This window comes from Cygnus olor, chromosome 20 (assembly GCF_009769625.2).
Source record: "Cygnus olor isolate bCygOlo1 chromosome 20, bCygOlo1.pri.v2, whole genome shotgun sequence".
NCBI classification, from domain to species: domain Eukaryota; kingdom Metazoa; phylum Chordata; class Aves; order Anseriformes; family Anatidae; genus Cygnus; species Cygnus olor.
In genome coordinates this window covers 5,795,734-5,820,799 of record NC_049188.1, presented here as the reverse complement: position 1 = coordinate 5,820,799, position 25,066 = coordinate 5,795,734, and the positions used below count along the sequence as shown (strand labels likewise).

General features: G+C 42.5%; 2 protein-coding genes, 1 long non-coding RNA gene and 2 other non-coding genes across 7 annotated transcripts; 1 reads left to right on the top strand and 4 right to left on the bottom strand.

Annotated features, from left to right (window-relative positions):
* Nucleotides 1–413: 413 nt before the first annotated feature.
* CCT6A (chaperonin containing TCP1 subunit 6A) lies at nt 414–7,556 on the bottom strand. 2 transcript variants are annotated; one of them, XM_040532153.1, is made up of 14 exons: nt 7,328–7,556; nt 7,079–7,142; nt 5,621–5,755; nt 4,826–4,999; nt 4,560–4,663; nt 3,727–3,837; nt 3,252–3,411; nt 2,920–3,002; nt 2,401–2,497; nt 1,832–1,979; nt 1,578–1,711; nt 1,367–1,469; nt 940–1,012; nt 414–769 (listed from the first exon to the last, which is right to left on the bottom strand). In XM_040532153.1, exons 1-14 carry the CDS (start codon nt 7,459–7,461, stop codon nt 697–699), a joined length of 1,593 nt encoding a protein of 530 aa, XP_040388087.1. In that variant the 5' UTR covers nt 7,462–7,556; the 3' UTR covers nt 414–696. The 2 variants fall into 2 exon arrangements, with proteins under 2 accessions (XP_040388087.1, XP_040388086.1); XM_040532152.1 differs by having other exon boundaries at nt 4,560–4,999; nt 7,328–7,536.
* Nucleotides 3,984–4,119, bottom strand: LOC121058105. The gene has a single exon (XR_005814072.1). It is a non-coding gene; the product is annotated as a small nucleolar RNA SNORA15 (small nucleolar RNA).
* Nucleotides 5,134–5,265, bottom strand: LOC121058106. The gene has a single exon (XR_005814073.1). It is a non-coding gene; the product is annotated as a small nucleolar RNA SNORA22 (small nucleolar RNA).
* Nucleotides 7,073–23,127, top strand: PSPH (phosphoserine phosphatase). Of its 2 annotated transcripts, XM_040532159.1 has the most exons (7): nt 7,073–7,164; nt 11,444–11,554; nt 17,935–18,093; nt 18,791–18,925; nt 20,502–20,647; nt 21,464–21,612; nt 22,941–23,127. In XM_040532159.1, exons 3-7 carry the CDS (start codon nt 17,954–17,956, stop codon nt 23,049–23,051), a joined length of 681 nt encoding a protein of 226 aa, XP_040388093.1. In that variant the 5' UTR covers nt 7,073–7,164; nt 11,444–11,554; nt 17,935–17,953; the 3' UTR covers nt 23,052–23,127. The 2 variants fall into 2 exon arrangements, with proteins under 2 accessions (XP_040388093.1, XP_040388092.1); XM_040532158.1 differs by lacking the exons at nt 7,073–7,164; nt 11,444–11,554 and having other exon boundaries at nt 17,790–18,093.
* On the bottom strand, nt 16,027–21,455 carry LOC121057679. Its single transcript, XR_005813886.1, has 3 exons — nt 20,978–21,455; nt 16,258–16,431; nt 16,027–16,150 (listed from the first exon to the last, which is right to left on the bottom strand). It is a non-coding gene; the product is annotated as an uncharacterized LOC121057679 (long non-coding RNA).
* Nucleotides 23,128–25,066: the final 1,939 nt, after the last annotated feature.

The following is a 25,066-nucleotide window of genomic DNA, read 5'->3' as shown; positions in this document are numbered from 1 at the left end:
GCAGTCCATGAATACTTACCCGGAGCACAAAGTGGTAAATGGTAAAAAGCAACCAGTATTACGGCAAGGATGTCACCTCAACACACACCCCCAACCATTCTGGAGCACATTAACCAAGTTTTGTGACCAAACTGTGAACTGTGAAATGATCTGCTTAATCCAGCTGTGTAATGTACTGCGCATATTCCATTTACCCACATTACTCCAGAAGCAGTGTCCTGAACAGTATTTTCACAACCCTGAGACCTGTTAATCACTGTCACAGCAACTACTGGAATTGATAACAAGGCCCAGCACACATAGTCAGGAAACACAAATCAAAGCCCATAGTTCAGTGCTGTTCACAAAGGTGGTAAGAGTTCAAGGCCCTCGGCCACAGAATGCAAGGTTTTCAATAACTGACACCCAGAAAGCACAGAACATAACAGTTTATTGGGTAAAAAGGACAGCAACTTCAATTGTACACTTCAGAGAAGTCAAAAATAAATAACTGATTTTTAGAACCGAATATTGGAATAGTTGCTAACATTTTGAGTGGCCACGTTTACCAAAGAGTGCTGCTCATTACAGCAGAGTGACTTCCGTTGCTGGGAAAATCCACCATGGCTAAGAAAAGAGCACCTTCGGGTGGATATCCTGAAGAGATCCCATGGGGCACTACTGGGGCTGACCTCCATCCCTGCCAGCAGATCCAGTTCAGCCTTTAAGAGACGACATTCCTGCTCGCATGATTTCATCCACCAAGAGAATGTTGCTAGCAATCACCGTGCTAGAAATACAAAATAAATATTGTTAGAATATCTGCTTTGACAAAGACAGCCCATTTTTACTTCTGCCCTTCAAGGCCCCTTCCTCTACATGGGAACCCTTGGTTCCACGTTACTCTATTTCAACCATCTAACACCCATTACTAATTAAAGTGAAAGCTAGAACATTTACCATGAATGAAGCAGTTGCTTTTTGACGTTGTAGTTATCCCAGATTCCAGCTGCTGCAGCTACCATTGGTTCACCTAGAAGAGAGGCACAACCACCTGAATAACCAGCTTACACCATTCAAGGGAAGACTTTCTGCAGTTTAACACCTGGTATTACTTGCCATATGTAACGTAACACATGTAAGTATTACAAACACACGAGGCTGACTGCAGCAACAGCACAGCAGCCAAGGCATTCTGCAGAGCTTTTCATGAAATGAAGTTTGGCTTTCTGCAGTAAAAGCAATTTTATGCTTCATGTACCTGAGCCATGATAGGTCTTTGCCTCCCAGGAACATCATTTCTGTCATTTGGAAGTAATTGTTTTGCTACTTCGTATTTATGGCCACACTGATTTTACCGGAGCATCTCGTTAACTTTAGTTCTTACCAGTGTTCAAATCAACTCCAGTGAGCTGCCCTGATTCTGCGTGTTCTGTCTGAACCTTCACTAGTGTTTCCTGGGGATCGTAACCAGAGTTCTGAGCGAGAACCTTTGAGAGAAGAAAAAACATTATTTCATGTTAATCTAAAGAGACCTGCAGAAAACACGATAGATCTCAGCATGCTTTAAAGCCCCGTCACTCCGGAGTTCCTTATACCTTAGGAATGATGAGCAGAGCATCAGCAAAAGCTTGAACTCCAAGCTGGGCTCTTCCTTTGACGTTAGGTTTATGCTTAACAAGTGCGTTAGCTACTGCCACTTCCAGCGCACCTGCTCCTGGAACCACACACCCTGCAAGGGAAAGCACTAACATTGAGACTTCACAACAAGCACCTGCTCCAATCTAAACAGTTAAATTAACCTCAAAGTTGGTGAATTTTGTGTAAGTTGCTAGACAGAGCAGAGACTTACCATCCTCGATAGCATTTTTAACAGCACGCAGACCATCTCTTACTGCATCCTTGATCTGTGTAAGCGTGTGCTTATTCGGTCCCCTGATCAACAGGGTAACAGAGCGGGGGTTGTCACACTTCTCAATAAAGGTGTACTTCTCTTCACCCTATAAACAGGGTTAGGCATTCACATCTTATTGAGCAAATGTACACATTAATAAAAAAAACTGAGCAGACACTTCCAGTTCTGAACTAAGAGCACTCCAAGAAGCAATGAGAAGCAGAACCTAAGCAGAAGGAAATAAGATTCTGCTAGGTTCTAAGTTCTCAAATTTACAGGTATTGAGTGCGTAATATGGAATTAATGATAGGAAAAGGCACTATGGCAAGAGCGAGCATCTAGGTAAATGTTCACGTACAAGCGACACAAGGATCTGAAATCCCATCAGCCTTTGTTCATATTCCAATACAGCTCTTAAAACACGAATAGAATTCCACGCAGTCACATCAGTACATAAGAAAATGGTGTCAAGTGCTATCAGCAGACATATTTAACGTAGCTTCAACTACAAGCGTAGCTGTACGTACCAGTGTATACTCATAGACGAGGCCTGCATGGCCCAGGCAGTCAGGGGTGAGATCCTCCACGGAGTTCATAGCAGTACCGCCGCATGCCAGGGTCAGTCTAGAAGAATTCAGTTACAGCTTAGCTTAGTTTTGTAGTAAGTAAAATCTGAAGTCACCACTACAGATAACGGTATTTCAGTATGCAGAATACTATAGTTACTAGGCTTGCAACAGTTGTCTTTTTATGTAAGAGCAGCTCTTCATAAACAGTAAACTTGTAGAACTGAGCCTCTTCAATAGTTGTCTACACGTGAAACCTACATGTGAAACACACGTGATAGCTCCAATTCCTGTGTCACTCCATGTGCTGACCTGACAGTTCCATGATTTGTACAAAATACCCCAAGTTTCTCTCGTAAGAACCAGACAGACAGAAGCACACTTTTTAGCACCAGTCCTTAGAGGTGGATTCAAGCCAGACCTAACCCACTAAATAAGTCTGCAACAAGTTATTTATCCCTTCCTTCTCCAGGAACTGACCTTTCCATGTTCCTCCTTTTAGCTCTGCGCAAAGCAACTATTCCTTCTTTTGCAAGTGCATCCAAGGAAAATGGGTCAATTCCCTAGAAACAAGAAAAGCGACCATCAGGATAAGGAAAAGGAAATATCTCTCAGTCTGACATTAACGATTATAGTTCTTCTTCAGGGCTCAAAGATAATCTCAAGCAGGAACTGTATGCATATGTTCAGAAGTGCATCAACCTGAATTTAGTTGTGTCTGAAGAACCGTACAAAAACGAGTAGTGTGTAGCTTGCCAAGAAAGCCCACATTTCAAGTTATTTTTTCTACTTAGTTATACCATTCATCTCACCTTCTGGTTGATCACAACAAATCCTTTATCTGAATCACCACAGACTCTTCTTTTCAAGTCTATGATTTTGTTCACCCTGTCTTCAATGAACTTTCTTTCTGCTTTTACTAGCTTCTCTCTCTCTTCTGCACTTTTGTAGAAGAATCCAGAGCTCACTTCTCTGGAGGTGGAAAAAAAAAAAAGGCAGTAAGAAAATTAGCTGTCCTCTATGCTGTAGAAATTAATTTTTAAAAGCATAAGGAATTCTTTCAGCAACATTCTAAAAATTAATATATAGATTTCATCTCAGTTGCCCACTTTCCTTTTCCAGAAAAGGGCCGCAGAGGAACACCACCTCTTCCATTCCACCTTCCACACTACCTGCCTTGCTCTAGAAGAGAGCCTGTGCAATCCTTTTGCCACTTTTTTAAACACACCTTAAAAAAAGTTATAAAAGACCGGAGTATTTCTGCTCATCTTGCTGCTGGGTACTTACGTTTTCTCGTATTCTAGAGATACGTTGCAAGTAAGAACATAGGCATCTTCCACTCTTTTCTTCATGTCAGGATGGCGAGCACCATGATCCAAAACCAGCCCCCTAATCAGCCTGAAAGATGAGAAAGCGTTTTGTGTGCCAACGAACACATGGAGGAGATGAGCACCTCACAGAAGTGCAGACTAGGGAGTTAACTAACAGCGAAACTGGTTCAGTATGAATCGCCTGTGTGTTTTCGTAAGGCGTAAATAACAATTGTGTATCCCACTTCCAAGGGCATGCCCATTCGCATACAAAAAGCACACCAATCCGAATGTAAAGAGGGAATTTATTCTGGCATAGTGTCTGACTGCAGTAGCTACTGAGAAAAGCTAGTGCAGAATTCGTCCATGCCACTGACATAAACATAGGGGCCTACGGAATAAACAACTGGATGACTACAACCCTGTTTCCACGTACTGAATGCTATTTTCCACTTGTAATAAACAAGGAGTTTAAGGAAAAAAAGACAGGAGTTTAAGAAAAAAAAAGTATAGATAAAAAGTAAACAACCATGTCCACCCATAGCAAAGCAGAAGTCTGAGACAGTGCTACTCTGCTATTCAAACATCTTTTGTCAGGGAATCAAGTTCAGTTACTGGGACATTTCTGCTCTCTACATGATTCCCAGCTGAACTCCCTATTTCTGCCTTTCTTTCATTCCCTCCCTAGTGGCTTTCCCAGCTGTAGCTTTAAAACACACAAGTTCTTCTTTTAAAAAGAAAACAAAGGCCCAAGGTTGCTCAAATATCAGGACACCATTAAGATGAAGCTCAAAGATACTTCTTACTTACGCTGTGTCAGTTTCTGATTTGTGTTTCATCTCCATAATCTCTACCATGTGGAGGTCAATAGGCTCATCTTGTTTTCTGACTGCCAAAACAGAATCTACTACAGCCTGGAATAGAGAGGAGAAGAGAAAATCCCCAGAAGGGCCATTAGTCTTTCCAAGTGCAAGCTTGCATCCTCCTATCCACCATCTGCCCAAGGAATAACCACAGCAGCTTAAAACCTGGACGTCTTTACATGAGAAGGGGCTGGAAACACATGTACCACTTGCCTCTGTTAAGATGTCAGCAAGTTCAGTGTGAACTTTAGTCCGGAGGGATGTTCTGGCAACATCTATAAGGGTCTCCCTGTCCATTTCCTTGGTCACTTTGACTTGCTCCAAGACTTCAAGTGCTTTTTCCTTTGCAATCTCAAATCCTTCTGCTACTATTCTAGGGTGCAAGCCCTAGGGTGCAAGAGAAGAAGGGAAATCATTAGACAACAGTAAGATAAAAAGGTAGTTTCCCACAAATAAAACCTGTGGTTTCAACTCTCATGTAACATCAGAACACAGGGTACATGCATGCTACAGGGACAATAAAATGTTCTGTCCTTCTGAATACATATAAAAGGAATGCCAGTCCTTCCAATGCAGAGGAAAAGCACAGATTACTCTAGCACAGAATTAAAACCAAGGGAACTACAAAGCACACTTGGGTGTTCACTGTGCAACACGGATGTATTTGGCAACTTACACTCCCCCAAGTACCTATTATCAGAGAGCATCTCCTTGTTAACATGCAGCAAGTGTTTTAATCCAAACAAAACAACCAGAAATAAAAGTATGTATCAAGCACAACGTTATTAAATCCTCCAGTATTCCCAATAAGCAGTTTGGAACCAGTCTTGGGGTCCTCCTCCGTAGCTTATCTCCATTTTACAAGTTCTGTGATATGCTCATTTTAAGCGGAAAATATATTTGTTTTCATGTTTGATTTACGAGCATTAAGCACACAACACAGAAGCTGAACAGTATTAAGTGAAGCTTTTCACTTGCACATCTGCAAGAGACGCACTAAACACATACCTCAGAAATATAGAGATCTGCCTGCTTTAGGAGCTCTCCAATGATCAAGACGTTTGAGGTGGTGCCATCTCCAGTGATGTCATCTTGTGCTGTCGCTACTTTTGCTATCAAGGAGGCTGTGGGGTGTTGTATTTGCTACACAAAAGTAAGAAGCTGAACTGTAAGCCTCACCACAACGGTAGAGAAAGCTGATCTGAAATCAGCTCAGTAGTTTATTTAGTTGATAGGCAATGTTTTAATTATTCCTGTCCATTTAGCTAGTTTCAACACACAATTCCAGTTAGTAACAACAAAAAATCACACTTGGCCAGTAAGTTTCTCAAATTAAATCTGCGTCACACAGTCTTTTTTCCCCCTGAAGACCCAGCAAGTCTCTGGTGACCAGCAATAGGACCTTAGGGGCGCTCCTGTGTGGAGCAAGAAGTTGGACTCAATAATCCTTGCGTATCCCTTCCAACTCCAGATATTTTGTGATTTTGTGATCTACACAGAACAATGGTGCATGCTGTTAGCCCAAGCTATTCCTCACCTACAAACAGAGCTTCACTTGACAGAGCCCTTTTCTCCTTTAGGAACCAGGTGCACCAAGACAACTACAACTGGATTGTCTGGGACACTAAGAACAGTTTAGAACTAATTTAGTTCTCTGCATGATCAATGCTGTGCATACCCTAACTGGTTTATTATTTGTCAGTTGCTTTATTTGCTCTTGTAAAACTGAAGATCAACATTCAGTCAGTTTGTTTCTCATCAGTTCCTCTGCTAAGCAGTGCAGTGGTGTTTCAGCTATGAAGATGGATGGAGAATTACTGTTGCCTGGCCAAAGTTCCCAAGTACCACACATGACTGCAGGGTACTTCCACAAATCAGCCTTTCAATTTAAGGAACACATGTAGCACTTAGCATCTCCAACTACTGAATGAACATTATTTTCGCATAGGTTGGAGCCTATGAACCTACAGAACAGCATCCACATTTGAGGAGACTGGTGCTGGGTACTGCGAGTACTGGGACCCATGGCTGCTGCAGAACCAGGGGCAGGGTGGCAACAGCTCTGTATAACGTGCCACACGCAAGTTGGGGGGCTGCGCTTTCACCTTCCCTGTGGACATTTTTCCAAATCACGCACTTATGAAGCGCTCTGTTGCAACTGACCTTAGTACAATAAAATTATGCATTTCCTAAATAAAACGTAAGATAAGAACAGTGCTTATATTATTGAAACAGCTCATACTTCCTTTATATGTAAACTTTCACATTAGCACGCCAACTTCATTCAACACCTCCCAAACTGCACTTACTCCTTTACGTTCTTCCCAAAGAGTATTTCCCCCTCAACACACGGGGCCAAATACCCCAGAACCACAGACGGGGGGCAGCGATGGACACGGCCCCCTTTACCCCAGGCGATGGGGAGGAGAACAGGCCGAGGCCCCCAGCCCCCCCCTCCCTGCTCACCATTTCCTGCAGGAGCACGTTGCCATCTTTGGTCAGCTTGATGTCTCCGGCGCCCGAAACCAGCCTGCGAGCGACACCAGGAGGGGGTGAGCATAAGCAGTACCCCCCCCCCCCAGCCCCACACTCCGCCTCCCGCCCCCTTTCCCCTCATGCTTCCCCTCAGGCCCCAAAGGCCGAGGCGCACGGCGGGAAGGCCGCGGCCTCCTCCCTCCCCCATCCCCAACGGAGGCACGGGGGGCGCTCCCTCACATCTTCATGGTGCCCTTGGGGCCCAGGTTGGTCCTCAGCACGTCCTGCAGCCCGCGGGCCGCGCTGATGTTCACGGCCAGCGCCGCCTGGGCGCGAGCCACCTCAGCTTTGGGGTTGAGCGCCTTCACCGCCATGGCTGCTGCTGCTGCCGCTCCCCTCAGCTCCGCGCCGCGCACTGGGCGGGACTGACTCCGGCCGCGCCTCCCCGCCCGCCCCTTCTAGAACACTCCGGCGGCCGCGCGTCCCCATTGGTCCGTGTGCGCCAGAGCCGCTCTGCTATTGGCTGCGAGGCCTGTCGATCTGTCGGGCAGCTCCCGCCTACCGTCTTCTCCCCTCCTCTTGAGGCGCTGAAGGGAGCGGGGCCCTGAGGGAGCGGTGGTCGGGGGATGTGGCGTGGCATGGCTGGGCTCGGGTCGGCTCGGCTCGGGTCGGCTCGGCTCGGCTCGGCTCGGCTCGGCTCATGCTTAGCAGTGAACGTGTAAACGAGGTCTTTGATCGGGCAGGGGTGCTCGCTCGTGAATCGCATCCACTCATGTGACAGACACCCCCTGGGGCAGGTTCACAGAACCGTGAGAATAAATAATTAAACCTGCCGATTTAACCTTAGATCGAGCAGATTAATAGTTAAGCGGCATGGATTAATAATCGAAATGGGTCTTGGTAAAAAGCCAGAGCTGAGGTTAATCAAAAGTTTCTTAACAGAAGGTGCTGTGTGGGCCCACCAAGGCCAGCAGCTTCTCAATGGGATCTTCCCAGCCACCACAATGCAGCCCTGCTTGCTGCCATGGGCTTTCACTTCACAAGTCTCTGTAACTGGGGTAAAATTCTTCCCAGGCAACACTGAGGTGTCCCGTGAGACCTGTGCAAGAAAAAATGTTTAAGTCAAGGGAATCTCAATGGAGTGTTGGAAGCCTTTGGCTGATATGGCCAGTGAGGGCCCAGTCCTTGAGCCTGCACAACATACGCATTTTAGTGGCTTTCAGCTCCACAAAGGATGACGATGGAGAATTTAGCTCTTGCCAGGGCTCCTTACAAATACCACAGGCACAAATTGCACCAAGTTTGGCTCCCACATTGCCCCATCCACACCTGTGTCCCCTAACACCTGCCTGCTGCAGGGGCAATTGGCAATACCAGGCATGACACAACCCTCTCGTTATTTCAAGTGTTTTGTAAGGAAAGTCCCTGCCCCAGAATAATCGTGGCCTGTGGCTGCAAAGCTGTGCCGGGAAGATCCAGGCCAAGCGGTTTTTGGTATTCCTGCAGCCCATCTGCTCCAGAGGGCGCTAACCCGCAGCAAACAGACACACGCAACTCCATACCAATTGGTCCTGAGCTCAGAATTTCCTCAGTACTCAGTACAGACCGCAAAGAGCCTCACCCAGGGCTCATCCTCCAGGTGTAAGGATGGCGCAGAATAAATCTCCCCTACCACTTCCCACTTTTTGCAGCAGGGAAGCTGCCAAAACCCAGGCCATGGCACCCCTGGACGGAGAGGTTGGCTGCTGAGCAATGGGCCGCTCGTGTTTCCGTGCCACTTCCAGTAGTAAACTCTAAAAGCCTGCTGATGGGTACAGTTTTGTTGCACAACAAAAGTTTTGGGGAAGCTTGACTGAAATGGTCATTGAGGGTCAAATATAAGGACAGACTCAGCAGCCTTGCTGATTTTGGCAGTAGAGGATGGCACCTGCCGGTAATGTGCTCTGCTGCTTTGGGTGAGGATCTCAAGTTTCTGGGCAAAGCGCCACACATGGCCCATCATTCTGACTTGGCAGGTCTGGAGGGGACAGCTGCTAGTACGCCTGGGTTTCTGATTTTTACATGTTTCGGATGGAGTTGATGTTTGAGCAAAATATACCACAAGTTTGGAGCCTTTTTGTTTAGCAGAGCAGGGTGCTTGTCTTGTAAAATATTTTAATGCTGATTCTTTAGTAGAGAGGCTGCGATTTTTTTCTTTTCTGCTGCTGTAATCATTAAAAATAAACATTAAACATTGCAAAACACAGGAAATTACACTTGGTATTTCATAACTGGGCTCTGGAATTCTCCAGTTAATGTTTATTCTTCACTTTTGCTGGGATGCTACCTGCCTGCTGAAAGCATAACGAAACAAAACATGACAAGCCAGCCTTGAGAGGCTGCAGTGCTTGTACCTGAGGTGCTGAGCTGCTCTGCCCACTGAAAATACCCGAATCCCTAGCTCTGCCCTCAATTCTATAGCCCACAGGTCACACATATTTTGCTATTCTTGCCTCTCTGGTTCTTAATTTTTGTTTGCCTTGATCCCTTCTCCAGGCTATGTTCAGTAGAGGGCAGCCTTGTCAAACCCATAGGTGTACCAGCAGGCACACTGTATTTTTTTACGTTTTCCCTGCTGCTGTTCTGTGATCTGTGTGGGTGATGTCCTGTGAAAAAGGCAGGAATTCTCCGTCCTAACGCTTCCAGGCACCTCTCTCTGTACTTTCTTCCTGGGCCACACATGTCTAAGGGTGGTTATGTTATGGTATAGTCATATTTCTCATTTGCATTTTCATATTAAATGGCCATTTTGCAGCATTTTTCAGACAACACTACAAACTTTTCTACATTTTTCAGTCTTTTAGTTGTAGTTGCTGAACTGTTTTGAATATTTGCTCGTAATGCGTAGTAAAAATACAGGGCACATGCTTACAAGGCCTAAGTTATCCTTTGAAATTACTGGAGTTACAACAAATTACATCAGAATGGAATCAGTAATGTAATATTTAAACAAATTACAAAAACAAGTCTGTTAAACTAAGACAAGTAATGGGAATATCCTTCATGAAATGTCCAGTAGCGATTCACTTAAGTGAATTCATGCAATGCTTATCTTGGCAGAAAGAAAACACCAGAGATTCCCAGTAAAAACAGTTTTCTTTCATCTTTATCAAGATCTGTTTTTCTTTAACTGTATTCACCGAAATGATTTCTAAATCCGTTTTAAAACGTACTGCCCTGCCACGATAAAACTCACAAACAGGACCAGACAAAACAGCAAACCACATCACCAGTTTTGCAGCAAATGGGCTCGGTCCCATCTTTCCCTGATGCAGGAAGTTTCTAACAGATGCTTGTGTTGACAAGTAGTCACGCAAGTACTGAGAACATTTGAAAAAACTTACAGGAAGGCATGGGAGGAGAAGCACAGAAGGGTATTCATTTTAGTTCATACACTTAAGTTTGAGGAATAATCCTGCCAGAATTGCAAAAACATCATGCATAGAATGTGACTGGTGTATCCAGTGGTGCAGAACAATCTTTCAAGATGGGTAGCAGTCATAAGACTCCTATCACAAGCGAATAAAAGAAGCTAAATCAGCAGTCTGGCTTTCTTGACCTTGAAACGAGTAATTGGCTTCATAGTTCTGGGTTGGCAGCCTCCTGTTTACTAACTAATGCCCGCAGTCATGTCTGCGGGAAGTTCTTCTGTAGGATGCCAAAGCACTAGCACAGACAGGTTCTGCAATTTTTCCGTTGCTTTTGACAACATTTAATTTGGAGAAACAAAACAGAGCCTCCTCAGAAGTAGAAGCTTCCATTTTGCCTTCAAAGTTTGTGATGAATTTTGACTGCAGATTTTTTGGTGTGTAATATCGCGCACGCCGGTACACAGCTTAAGCCAAAATGCAATAGTGCAATTTTAACGCACGAAACCTTTAGTTTGCAGTGAAAACAAGCGCCCCTGCCTCACCCCAGACTTCATGCCAAGAGAAACTCCTGGCTGTTGCTTGGCAGATCCCCTCCTCGCCTCTCCTCCTCGGTCCTCCCGCGCCAGCGCCGTGCGTGGAGGCAGGTGGGCTTGCTGAGCCCCGTCCTGCTCCCCGTGCCCGTGGCAGGGGCTGGCAGGCGAGCAAACCCCACATCATCTTGTGCACAGGCCCTGCCAAGCCATGCCTACCCAAGCTGGGAGCGCCCCAAAGTGGGCCCGAACGGCTCCTCCCCTGACGTCGGCAAGGTTACACCTCTCTTCCTACGCCTGTCAGCGAACAGCTGGACTTCTCTGGTTACATGTGTGCAACCATTTAAAAAAAACATCCAGGCTGGCTTACTCAGCAGATTATAAAGAGTGATTTACAAAATGCGGCTTTCTTCCAGATCAGCCCGTGCCGTTGTATTTATGTGACTGAAGGTCTCAGCTGATCCGTTCTTTTCTTGTGCAGCCAAGAGGTTTGCAGCAGCACCACCGGCCACGGCCAGTACAATACTGTAAGTCACTGGGAACGTTTCTTTCTCGCACTTTGGAAGGGGTTGGCGTTTGGTGTGTTCAGTTCCATAACACTTATCAGATTTTTCTTGCATAGGCAATGAACTATACGCTGGGGCTGTGCGCTGCCCTGCGAGATGCACTGTGGTGCCTGTTTTATTACAGCAGCATGAATGAATGATGCAATCGTGCAGGGGGAAAGCATCATCATTTTGGCAGGACAGGCAAGAGGGGATTGGAGAGATGGGAGATGTGTATCAACATCCACCAGGTTCCCCCTATCTCTTTTCAATTACCTTTTAAAAGGTGCTTAAATAAATGTGCTGTTAGGCACTGCTGTGCAGCTATCAGTGTGTCGCTGCAAACATTCCATCTCTTGACTTGCTTACAGGTTTCTATTACTACCTTGTAAACTGAACAGAAAACCAGGTAGTTTGAAGCAGTCTTAGTGACTTTAAGGACTGAATCTCTCTATTCTCACATTGAAAATCACAGAAACTCCTAATTATGGATGGGTTGAACTTAAAGAGTAGTATTTGCAGGAATATATAGTAAAAATTTGTCTAAATATAGCTTATCTGTTTAAATACATAATCTCTCTTCTAAAGCACATTGCTTATACTGAGAATTATACCTCAACATAGCAAAGCCATGTTACCATATTATTCCCATTTTACAGATAAAGGACTAGCAACAGTGAAGGATTAAGTGCTTTGTTTAATACCATGGAAACTCTCCTGTGAACACTCTCAGGAGCAGAATCACACCTGTAGCAGGAACAGGCTCTGAGAAAAGATTCAACAACAAACTTGTCCAAATCCCATACTCTAAGCAGCAGTTTGCCATCAATGCAACAGAAGCAGTCTTATATGGCTGTGTTTCTGTTAATCTCACTGAATGTTCAGTGCAATATTTCTCTGCTCTGGGAATATATCTCACAGTGACTTTGTTCTCATGCGCATCAGTACAAACTGGGACTAACCTCACTGATGCCAGGCAAATAACTCAGGGCAAAGTGAGACCAAAATGGGTCGTTATGGAGCAGTAGCTTTCAATAAAGTGCGCACACTTACATTGTTAAATGTGAAAGTGAATCAGAATCACAAACATCAAAGACTGTTTGCACACTGTAGGATATTCCCGAATGATCTCTTAAAAAAGGCATTTTAAGTAGTATTTCATTAAGATTCACTTAATCTTCATTTTTTTTCACAGCAAGAAATGTGAACATAATGTAAAGTAGCAGTGTGACAACACTTCTGAAAGCTGAAATAAGATAAGTCAAGTAGAGTCACAATGGAGGTTTTGAGATCTCTTCAAGATCTCATCAAAATAAACCAGCCACAGAACACCCGGAGTCCTGAGTACCGCTTCATGTTCCTTTTGCATTAGCAGATCTTGCAGATGTTTCAGTTTTTCACAGTGTGGCAAGTGCCCTTCTTTGAAGGGTCAGCAAACAGAAAAGATTACAGTTGTTTTCCTTTAACATGTGGTCTTACATAATTGCTAGGCTTGCTGCTGTGACTCCGCCCTCTCTGTTACGAAAGAGAACTACTTCTTGTGGAAATGCCAGTTTTTTTCCAAGTGGCCTAATGTAGTACTTAATAGTATGGAGGCAAGGAGATCTCATGGGAATTCCACTTCCCCTTGTGATTTCTTTTTTGTTCATCTCAAGTTTCACCTTTCCCTTTGTCACTTTCTTCTTACACCTTCTTTAGTCTATTCTTTGCACATTTTTTTTCTCTTTCCCACTTTCTTCCTTTCATCTTTTCCCCATCGTATTTTATCATACCTGTTGAAATGTTTGCTGCTTGGATACTTTTCCAGCATGGAAATAATAGAATAGAAATAGATTTCTTATCTGAAATACGATGGCTGAATGATCAGAGATTTTCTGCCCAAGTTTTTCATATGGAGACTGAACTTATTAGTTGTGGGAATTTCTTTTTTCGTACCATCTCATAAAAACATCGATGCGTGTAAGCAATCGGATGTTCTGTGTTTCAGAGTAATTCATCTCTGCCAACCACAGAGACCCATACCACTCTGGAATTAAAAACTGCTATTCCTTTACTATTTATTATTTAGCGAATCGCCCATAGAAGAGCTTTGCACAGCTTCAATTCTTTTTCCTCATATTTTCAGGTGACACTTACCTGTAGACAAGAATCAGAGATTCATAGAATCAGAGTAACCTGAGTTGGAAGGGACCCACAAGGATCATCGAGTCCAACTCCTGACTGTGAACAGGGCAACCTAAGAGTTAGGCCATACATCTAAGAGCATTGTCCAAATGCTTCTTATACAGCGACAGGTTTGGGGCCATGACTTCCCTGGTCACATGAGCTACTGTGTATGTTCTTATATCCCCTGCATGTTTAATTCTAGGCAGTTTCCTGGTGAATGCCATGGCAAGATAGCCCAGGGAAAATTCTGAAAACAAAGGAAGGAACAGAACATCTTCTACTTGTAATTCCCCACACTCCTGGGGCCCATTGCTCAATCACGAATAGCCTTGCCTTATGCTCCCATTTACGTTTAGGCCTGGGAACAAAAATCACAAGTCACTGAAATTGGCATGTTACTGTTTGGAATGGCTTCTGCTGACCTCTGGAGCTGATGGTCACCCCTGGAGCTTTGCCGACAAAAGCAGAAGAACCTTCTTTCATTCCAAGTGAACCATCTTTAACTCCTAATTTTTTTCTCACCAGCAAGACTCCCTGCAATGGCTGAAGCTTCCCACATAGGTTCTCCTCTTTGCTCCAGGAAGAGCTTCCCTATTTTACAGTTCATCACAAGTTCTCCAACTTGTGTGATGATACATTAGCCAAAAATGGGTCTGCGTTTTCCAGAACTCAGTGCTTGGCTACAAAAGGAATTGGAAGGGTTTTGGCAAGCCACTCATCAGGGAGATCAGGAACTACTGATCTGTTCTGCATTTCAGAATGCAAGTCTTCCCTTACAACTTGTCATTTTTAGGCATTATAAACCATAGCCTGAAACTCTTTTGAAAGAGTTACTGCATAGAATAAAGAAAGGACAGAGTTAATTCCAGCCACAGCTTGGTATACGTATCCATCAAAGTGAAGTTCACAGCAGTGGTCTCATCATTGTAAGGAATATTCAGAAGGGAAGGGAGTATGGGAAATTTGGATGACAGGGAGAAGGGAAAGTTCACGTCCCTTTCTTCCTTCTCCCAATGTGTTTTTCTAGCTATATCATAATTCTCAGAGAAATTAAAATTCTGAAGACGCATATCCAAAAATATATTTCAGGTTCTCACCAAGAAATCACATAACAGTGCTGTGTCACCACACAGTGATATTGCATCAGAACGTGGTCATGTTGCAGTGCAGCCCCAGGTTAGCATGAGGCAATGTGACTGCTTTGCATAAGAAGGAATCAGTGTTGGAACACCATGACGCAAATGTCACACCAGAATGATGCAACAAGTTTGTCCAGTAGAGCAAATCCTTATAATTGGCACCAAAACCAAGGCTGAATTCTTAGTGGACTTTATAATTTCCAGTAGGCTGGAAAAAAATTAATGGCATGCTATTTCAAAAATGCTAGTGGGCATTTTTTAAAATTTCACTGCACAAATAGATCTAGCAAATGGCTGTCAAGCCCTGTCAAAAGTCAAAGCCCTCCTGCTCTGGAAATCAAAATCTTCCACTGAAAATTCAAAACAGTGCTGTGGAGTCAAGGTCAAGCCAAGGCTAACGCAAAGTAAACCTGGAATTCACGTGTCCACCTGCTGCCAAGTCTTAGCTCAGAACCAGTTTTGGTCCAAGGAAAGTTTTTATGTCCATTGTCAATCTGTACCCACTCACCTTTGCTTTCTGGGACACTGGGGAGGTTGAGCCCAGGCTCTGTCCTACTTTCCCACTCCCAAACTGTATGTACAGGAGGGAAGTGTGGGCTGGGTGGTATCTGCTCTCCTACCTCACTCACACCTGTGACACAGATGAGCATTAAGTAAGCCACCGTGTCACCTTTGCAGCCTCGTGCAAAAGCCATGAACCAACTTTGGGTATTACAGTCATGTGTTCATACCACAAAACTCAAGAACACCTAGAATTATCCCCCTCAACTAGTCCTGTTCCGTGGCTGTCTTTGGATAGCTTTGCCTTTAATCTGTCACAACTTGCTCTCTCTCTTGCTTTTTCATATTTAGCACTGATATCTACCTGGTAAACAGAGATTAACTCTTACAGATGTTCACAGCAGGTTTCACTCCTTAGGTTTGCCTGCTTCGATTATACAGACTTTTTCTTTTACCTTTCAATGAAGGATTGGGGTATTTTCTCTTACTCTATACACATGAACAGATAACAGATGTGTGCATGTATGTGTTCTATACATTTCTTCCAGTGATTATGATCATTTTCCATAAAGCCCTTTGTATCCCAGTACTCACCATACGGTGTCAATGGCACTTCATTTAGTACTGGTGTCGGATGCCATGCATAGCCTTGGTGTTGTGGGAAGCACAAGGCCCTAACTCGGAGGGCTCTAAGTCAGACAAACACACTACCTGTGACAGCAGTCCTCATGGATGGACATGCAGGCAATGCCACTCACACCTCTGCAGGAAACTTGAAGTAAGAGCAAAAAGTGAAGGACAGTTAATTAGGAAGGTGTTGGGACTACAGCTAGACTGGAGTTAAGTATTGGAATGAAAACACTATCCTGGACAGCTTACCGACTCTTTTTCTGTTGAGAAACATATTCATTTCTGCTTCTGATAGGGTAAACCCAGTTCATCAGATTAGCTGCAACTGTCTGCAGTTAGCTCAGTTTGATCCCAAGTTTTTACTCAGTAGTTAATCCATCAGTCCTTAGTTAAGCAGAACTGCTCTCATGTTGATTTGTGTACCTAAGGAATGAATAAAATCAAAACCTTCAGGATCTAGCCTAGTAATAATAGTGCAGGCTTGAACAGCAGCTTTTAATCTGAACACCTTAAAACACCTGGACAACAACTTCTACCTGCCACACAGCAGGGGAAAGACCATAATCTATTACCAAGACTAGTCATGGGAATAAAACCACAGAATTCACCTCAGGAAACAGCACTGGTGCTTACCATTTGTGATCCCTAGATGACTCCCTCCTGATGGTGAGCTACTTCAGTACTGATCGTCTCCTATACTCTTCTACAGCAAGATATGTAGCAATCAGTTCTCCATCTTCACTGGATGTCTTTTGTGTGCAGAAGGTGGGAAGTTTGTCCCAAAAGGGCAAAAAAATAAATGTTTTGTGGAAACTTGTGTATGTAAGACCTGTCACCATGAAACCTCACATGATATATAGGAGGAAAATAAATTAGTTGAGTGAGAAGGAAGCAAAAGATGAAGATATACGATACGACATGCTGTTTAAAGGTATTTTTGTCTCTATTCCAGATAAAGAAAGAACCTACTACCCAAGTCAGTTATATGAGACTTGTCCTGCAGGAAGCTTAAGAGATTAGAAGAGATAACCAAACACGAGCTTCAACAAAGATCTGGGAAATGGGACAGATACAAAGCTGTACTTGTATCTAAATGTACTATTGGTAAATAGTGAGGTCCACACTGCAATCCCTTATGAAAGGGTAAAGTACATGATTAGTGAGGTAGAGTAAGAAAATCCCTGATTAACACCTTGTGCTTCTGGTCTGCAGAAGTGCTCAGTACATTTAAGTGGACAGATACAAAAGGGAAGAAAATGAACTTTTGACAGGTATTGTTATGGAAAAAGTCATGGTTGTGGGCTTTGGGAACTTCACTCAACCCCTTAAGATATCACCACATTATATTAATCAGGACAGAGAAAAGGATCTAAACCTTCATGACTTAGGGACGACTACTCACTGATAGGTTTAAGACAATTATGCCTACTGCAGTCAAGCAAATCTTTAAGGGTTGGTTGTCTTTTACTGTCTCCTGGAGCAACTAATTTGACACTGCAGACTAGGTCTGATGAGAAATCAAGATCCATTTGAGCAATCAAGATCCATTTGAGCGGTGAAGGCAAGACAAGACAGGGAATTTTAAGTCCTGTCCAGTAGTTGGCAGTCTGATGGTTCAGCAAACGCCAAGTATTATGACCTTGAACCCCACCTGAGCATCAATGGGCTGAGCCTGCAGAGAGCAAATCAGCAGCTGACCAAAGCTCCACAGCCCACCCATAACGTAAGTTGAACATCAGTAGGCAGCAACAGCAGAGAGCAAATCAGCAACTGAGCCAGACCTCCACCGCCACTCACACTTTGATAAAAGCTGGCTAGCAGGCTGCGCTCGGTCCTTCTCGCAACGAGCAGATCAGTCGCTGCAATGGCTCAAGACGGAGTCCAGTACTGTGACTCACAGAAACAATTCATCTTATCCTCTTACAGTAAGAAGGTTCCTAAAAGGATGGCGTCTCTTCTGGAGATGAAAGAAATCTTCCGCAATGCTGATGCAGTGTGCTTTGATGTGGACAGTACAGTCATCAGGGAAGAAGGCATTGATGAGCTTGCAAAGTTCTGCGGAGTTGGAGATGCCGTCGCAGAAATGTATGTATATTTGCTGTTTACTTCACATGAACATTAGTAACAAGTAAGCATGGATAAGGTTAAATCTGTGACAGCAGTTTTACAATACAGATTAATTCATCTCTGTCACAGGAGATTATTACCATTTAAAAAAAGATGTTAGGAATAGTAAGTGGAATTAATGCATAATGAAGTAACTTTTTTTTTGAATTGTGAAGCCACTCAACAGGACTATACTGAAATAAATTCTCTAAATTAAATGTCTTTGATATGCTCAGATGAAGCCTCATCATAACGCTTGGCAAAGAACTAGCAGAACCTTATTATTAGATGGAGGAGACTGGACTCTTCACTTCTTTGAGGCAGATGTTTCCATTGAAACTTGTAGCAAAAGTCCTGTTAATTTCAGAGAAGAGCAGCTGGCCTTTAATTTAGGAATACTGGTCCCAGTGGCTCAGATTGCTTTCACAGAGTATCAGCTTTCCTTTGCCTCACTGGTTCTTACAAAAGCACCAGTCTGTGGTGCTCTTCTACCACTGGTTGCTACCAACCTTTTCAGTGTACCAATCTTGCCGTTTACAACAGAGATACTATGGTATAACCTAGAAGCTATGGGGTCTTAACTTGTTCCTTGGCATACCTGTTAAAATAACAGCTCTTGGGAGAAGCCTCAACTTGTTAAGTGTCACTGATTTGTTTTGTTTGGATCACAATTCAGGACCCGCAGAGCTATGGGTGGCACTGTGACATTCAAAGCAGCTTTAACAGCACGACTAGGTCTCATACGACCCTCCTACGAGCAAGTGCAAAAATTAATATCTGACAATCCACCTCAGCTAACGCCAGGAATACGGTAAGAAGAATTTCAAATGATCTAATGAAAAAGTATTCCAAAAGCACATAGCATAAATCAACAAAATGCTGTGAAGCTGAAAGAATGTGAAGCTGATATAGAATGCTTTCCATGTTGTTTGTGTACAAAGCTTAGATCAGGAGCTTATAATAGCCTGGATCCATGTTGAGTGGATAAGTATCCATATAAAAAGAAACTGTCTTAGGTATTAACTGGCATTTTGGCTGGCAAGCTGACATTCCGGTGTGAGAATTAGATGGGCATGGAAAATAATCTGCTCCACATCGAGAAGGTTTTTTTTTTTTCTGAAGAGAGCTGGGAGGAGGTTTATTACTGAATAAAAACTATTCGCTTGGTCTATTCTGTAATTATATTCTCTCTCACACTTCTGCATGCAGTCACCACTGGACTCAGCTTAGGGGATCCACTTTCAGAGCTACACATTCTGTACTGACATAAAAAATCATTAGAGGCAAATACATACATGCATATACACGTATTCTTCCATCTTTGGGTTTAGATATAACATTAACTATTTCAACTGAAAAGGTTTTTCTTCCTATTCAGATTGTTTCAAACAGTTGAAAATAATTTCTTTACTATGAAACAAGGCTATAGCTGTAAATCTAAAATATTTTTAGCACATACAGTTGTTTGAATTCAATATTGTACTTGTATTTTCTCCTTGAAACGAATCACATGCTCAGCTTTTTCTGTAGAAGGCATAGCTAGATGTAACAACAAAGGGGGCATTATTTCCGTGTTTAGAATCACATGACTTTCCTTTTCATTCCTTCCCTCTCTTCCTCCTTTTCTGTGTAGCCTGCTTTAAGCTTCCACTCTGCTTTTCAGTGTTTAGCATTTCTTCTGTTACTGCTATCACTTCTACTGCTTAGTGTTGTTGTACGTTGATTTTCCTGCCTCTAGAACCAACTTTTATAAAACTTTTAATTGCCATCAACTCCCATTGATATTAACCGGGTCTGAACATTTCTCACTTTTTAATTCCTTTTCTGTAGCTGGTGCCCTTTTCTACACAGAGTATCAATGTCTTCGGGGCATCAAGTCTGAACTAGAAAAATGTTTGCGCTTTGCACACTTTCCAGCCCACTTTTATATTTTTGTGCAGTGCCTTTATCTCCCCTGCATTCCCTGCTCTTTTTCAGCATTACAGATTGTTTATCTCACTGGTTTTATATTTAGCTTCAGAAAGCAATCTGAATTGGATCTGGTCTCATTTGTTCAGGGGAACTGACGTGAACAATATGAAAGTATAAATGAAACATTTCTAGGGAGCTCTTGTTTCTGAGCAACTAAATACCTGTTCATATCTAGACATGATGGTTTTGTTCAGCTCGTTTCAAGCAAGGTATACGCACAAACTTGTGAAGAAAAGATGGAAAAGCTTCAAGCAGCTGAGAAGGATGGAGTTGGAAAGCAGCACACAAATAAACTGGAATAACAAAGTAGATGGGTGGCCTTGTTTAGGAAAGATCTATTTTAGCTTTCTTGTTAACCCTTCAGCACACCTAGATTCTGCCAGGCACTCATGCTTGCTGACTTTCTTTCTTCCCAGGGAGCTGGTGAACAGGCTTCATCAACGAGGGGTACAGGTCTTCTTGGTCTCCGGGGGTTTTCAGAGCATCGTGGAACATGTGGCCTTGCAGCTGAACATTCCAACAGCAAATGTCTTTGCCAACAGGCTGAAGTTTTACTTTAATGGTGAGATTCCCCTAACAGGTCTTTTCTTTGCTAATCAATGCAATTATTTTGTGTGTGTTCAAACTGTTAGATATTGGGCTACAGATATTGTCCAACCTACATCACTTTGTTACCAATCCTGGTAACTTCAAGACCAATCCAGCTGTCTCCAAATAGGGAAATAGCCAAACTTCCCCCCAAAACATGAATTCAGGTCCTTTTCCAGACATATGAAATAGAGCTGTAGTTAATTTTTAATTGCAACTTGTGCCAAAGTTAAAAAGCATTACAGTTGCTGAGAGCAGTTTCATTTTCTCTCTCTTTCAAGTTTACATAATTTATTACACTTACCTGCTTTCAGAGGCAAACTTCATTTTCAGTGACTCTGAGGCATGTATGAAGACCAATGGAGACTTTTGTAGAGCTGCTCTGGACTTTAAGCTAGTGTAATCGAGCAGAACTGTGGTTAGTGAGCTTGGTTCTTACTCAGTGTTTCACACACTGTTTATGTATCACACTGAATGCTGCTTTTGAAATGTTTAGACCAGAATGACTGGATCAAAGTGACTGGGAAAGGATTTGACATGCTACCATACAGGGTTTCTACTTTTTGTCCTAGCATTTCAGCTCTTTGAAAACATCCCCACTGAAGACTTATGTAAAATCCTAGTTTTTATGCTTACCTTCTGATTACTTCTTTGGGATGCTGAAATTGTGAGGCTTACAGAACTGCATGTAATTAGCTGTTTTCTTGAAGAAAAGACCACAGGCATGTATCTTTCTTCATCTACATGAAAATATGCTATGTGTCTAATTTGTCCTTCTACTGTTTTCTAGGAGAATATGCAGGATTTGATGAAACACAACCAACAGCTGAATCAGGGGGGAAAGGAAAAGTTATTACTCATCTGAAAGAACAGTTCCATTTCAAGAAAGTAGTTATGATTGGAGATGGAGCTACAGACATGGAAGCCTGTCCCCCTGCTGTAAGTATTAAAAAACTGGAATTCCAAATTCCCTTTGAGGAATTTGTGTGTGTGTGTGCAGGAAGTATGGTTTAAATTCTTTATAGGACTTCAAGGAAGATCTTCAGCACTTCCCAGAGCCTGAAAGATCTGTTTAGGTAGTTTTCTCTAGAAAGGCTGGATCATGCAACGGTTGATTTCTCTCAGCTTGGCCAGTTTCAGTAAAGGTTCCACTCTCTGAGCCAGGGTTCTAGCTCAGTCCAGCAGAAATGTATAGTCTACCAACCTGTCGCAAATCAAGCTGATATGTCTTTCCCATCTATGTTGCCACAATAACTGCTTGCTTCTGCTCAGAGCTCTGTACAGAGGTCCTACACTACCAAGATCACAGTTCTGGACAGTATTAAATGTTGCTAAGCATGAAGGTCTGGTGCACATTTACTTGATACCAGCCTAGCAAGAAGGTTCATCTCACTTGACATCTCTGAAGATAGCAGCCCTATCAGGGCTATTATTCAGCCCTATTATTCAGCCCTAGACAGGGTGGAATAATAATAATAAAAAGAATAGAAAGACAGCTTTTATAAACAGCCATTTCACAGAGGAGGGATCTTAATCCTTTCTCATCTCTAGTGCCTTTCTCTACAAAAAAGTAACTCAGTGCCCCTGCTTTGCCAATGCTGGGGGCAGATATCCTAGTGCATGGAAGTGCACAGGAACAGACTCTACAGGCTACTGCTGTTGTGAGTTAGGACACAGCATCCCTTAGCATTAAATATGTGCACGATCAAAGCAGCTTCATATTTGCTTAATGCTTTCTATCTGAAGGCAAAAAAACAGCAGTGGAAATTTTAAACACTGTTTTCTAAGACCCAGAAATGATGACTGTTTCTGGTTAATGATTGAAATCATGGTTAATGTTTACTCTTGGTATCTATCAAATGAGGTAAACAGAGTTAAGATAAAAAGTATAGGGATAATTGTGAGATGCTGCTTGCACGTTCAGATGTTAACTCATGCTTGAATAGTAAGGCTTTATGTTGCATCACAGCTACATTTCATTTTCAGTAAAATCTCAGATCTGAACAATCTTGAAGTTACAAGGTACTGAGACACACCTTTGCTATTGGAACTAATCTCTTAGTAACCAAAGCGGTGTAAAATTAAATGTTAACGAAGTTCCTGTTAATAAATATGAAAATGAACACGCCAAGTAAAATAGGTGAAGAGGCAGGGAGGAACATCACAATTTTAAAATCCAATCTTAAAAACAAACGTAACTGCTGAGAAGCTCCATTCCTTACACAGAACTGCAGTAACTCATGTGCCCATTCTTTCTGTTTTGCCAGGACTGCTTCATTGGATTTGGAGGAAATGTAATCAGAAAGCAAGTAAAGGAGAAAGCTAAATGGTACATTACTCACTTTGATGAACTGCTAAAGGAACTGGAAGAACGATAAATTATACAGTAAAATAATATATTTAACAACTATAAGTCAATTATACAATGTAATTAAACATATATTTGTTTGCAAAGTTGCGTTCTGGACTTTTTAATGATTCTGGGTGTTGGGTGACTTCCTTCTCTGATCTGAAACTCGTGTTGCAAATGGCGACATGCTACTCAGATATTTTGTAGTGAAATGGTAAGATTTTTTTAAACATCTTTTCCAAGGTGTAAGAGGTGCAAGATGGTAAGTACTTTCCATTCCAAAGAATCTCGGAACTAGGTTAGACAGTGAACAGATAGGTAGGAAATATTACTAAATATCTCTGAGTTCATTAAAATATGGCTACAGGAGAACCTGAGGTGTCATCTGTTACTCAACATCATTGTTACTCAACCTGTAGTCTAAGACATGAGATACATGCAAATGTAAGATATATGCAATATTCATCAGCATCCTAGAAGCATATTTTAAGGCGAGTGATATAGTGCTTCACATATCTCATTAAAATACAAGCAAACTCTAAAATGTTGATTTTTTCAGATGGTCACAGTTTACTTAAGTGTTCTATTTAACAATCCTTCCCTGCCAACCTATAACTGTATGGAACCTGACTCGCCTATCTTTACAAAACGTCTGCTGATTAAGAAAACACTAGGAAACTTATCTGGTCTTTTTCTCTGCCTCAAGTGTGGATCAACCACCCTCAAACTGTTTGTGCCAGAAGTCTAACCTGTTCTAAACAAGTATTTCTCTAGCTTCAGCTAATGAATCCTAGTTTCTTAAGGCTTTGTCCTTCATGGCTGCAATGTTTGATCCAAGAGGGACTTTATACAGAACTCACTTGATAAATTGTGCTTTTTTTTCTGTCAGCAAATCCCTGACAACTTTTGCAAGTATGTCTTTTTAAGTAGCTCTGCTGACACATCATGGTACTTTTCTTTCCCTGACTTATAAGAATCTCATCTGAGATAATGTAAAAAGCTTTACTTATGGCAAAATGAAAGTCACATCTTCCATCCACATAATACCATCACAGGAGAAAGATGGGTTGATAAGACATGATTTGTCCTGGAAAAAAAAAACCCTGTATGCAGGCTCTTATATTCTGGGTGTCCCCGCATTTATTTATTTTTTTTGAAACTGAAGATTAGGCTGAGTGAGTGCCTTAATTCTCAGGTTCTTCTCTTCCATCCCACCATACATTTTATAGATAGGAAGATAAACAAGTGATGTGCCTACCTTCCAGAACCTCACACTGTCTCCGCAAGATAATCACTACTGGTTTATGCAACCTGCATGAAGTTTCCTTCATTTAGTAAGATTAAATCAAGGTGAAGTGATCTTGTCCAATTGTTCAAGCATCGCCAGCAGTTAAAACAAACACTGGTTGCCCATTCTGCTACATCATCAGAAAAGATACGTGGGAAAAGGGTATTAATAGAGTCATGGATAGTGATGAATGGCAACTCTCTGTGATGCCATCTCATGTTTCCGGCAAAAAGCAGAGACAATAAGTTACAGCAGTATTTAAATATTAAAGAAGTAGAATGATTAAAAAAAACCAAACAAATCTAGAAGCAAACTTGTAATGGCTTCTTAGAGAAAAGCAGAGATATAAGCAGCTATACTGAGTATCTGTAGACAGAGCTTAAAAACCTTCACAAAAGACAAGACAGACAACGGTTGGCAGGATGCTCACCAGAACACTTCTGGGAGTATTAAACATGATCTCTTTTAAATTCTTCCTGAGAAAAATCCCAGCCAGCTCCAAGGGCAGCCCATGTACAATCACGCTTTTGTTTAGGCAGGAGTGCATGGATAGAGCAAGTGTAAACTCCTTCTGCTCTCATTCAGTGTATTCCTCTGCCATTCTACAGTTATGAAGCCAAAGAGAAGTGCTTCTATTTGCTGCAGTCTTCTACTGAATTAAAAGGCCACTAAAAAAAGCAACTAAAATCCAGCTAATCAGCTATAGCTGCAGGCCCTGATCCTACAAATGTTATGACATGCTTCAAGTATATGTA

Coding starts and splice junctions, on each gene's coding strand:
- CCT6A (XM_040532152.1), bottom strand. CDS start 7,461: ATGGCGGTGAAGGCGCTCAACCCCAAAGCTGAGGTGGCTCGCGCCCAG. Junction 5,756..7,078: donor ACGTGCTCCTGCAGGAAATG/GTGAGCAGGGAG, acceptor ACTTTTGTGTAG/CAAATACAACACCCCACAGC. Junction 5,000..5,620: donor CAGATCTCTATATTTCTGAG/GTATGTGTTTAG, acceptor CTTGCACCCTAG/GGCTTGCACCCTAGAATAGT.
- PSPH (XM_040532158.1), top strand. CDS start 17,873: ATGGCTCAAGACGGAGTCCAGTACTGTGACTCACAGAAACAATTCATC. Junction 18,094..18,790: donor GGAGATGCCGTCGCAGAAAT/GTATGTATATTT, acceptor ATCACAATTCAG/GACCCGCAGAGCTATGGGTG. Junction 20,648..21,463: donor GCTGAAGTTTTACTTTAATG/GTGAGATTCCCC, acceptor ACTGTTTTCTAG/GAGAATATGCAGGATTTGAT.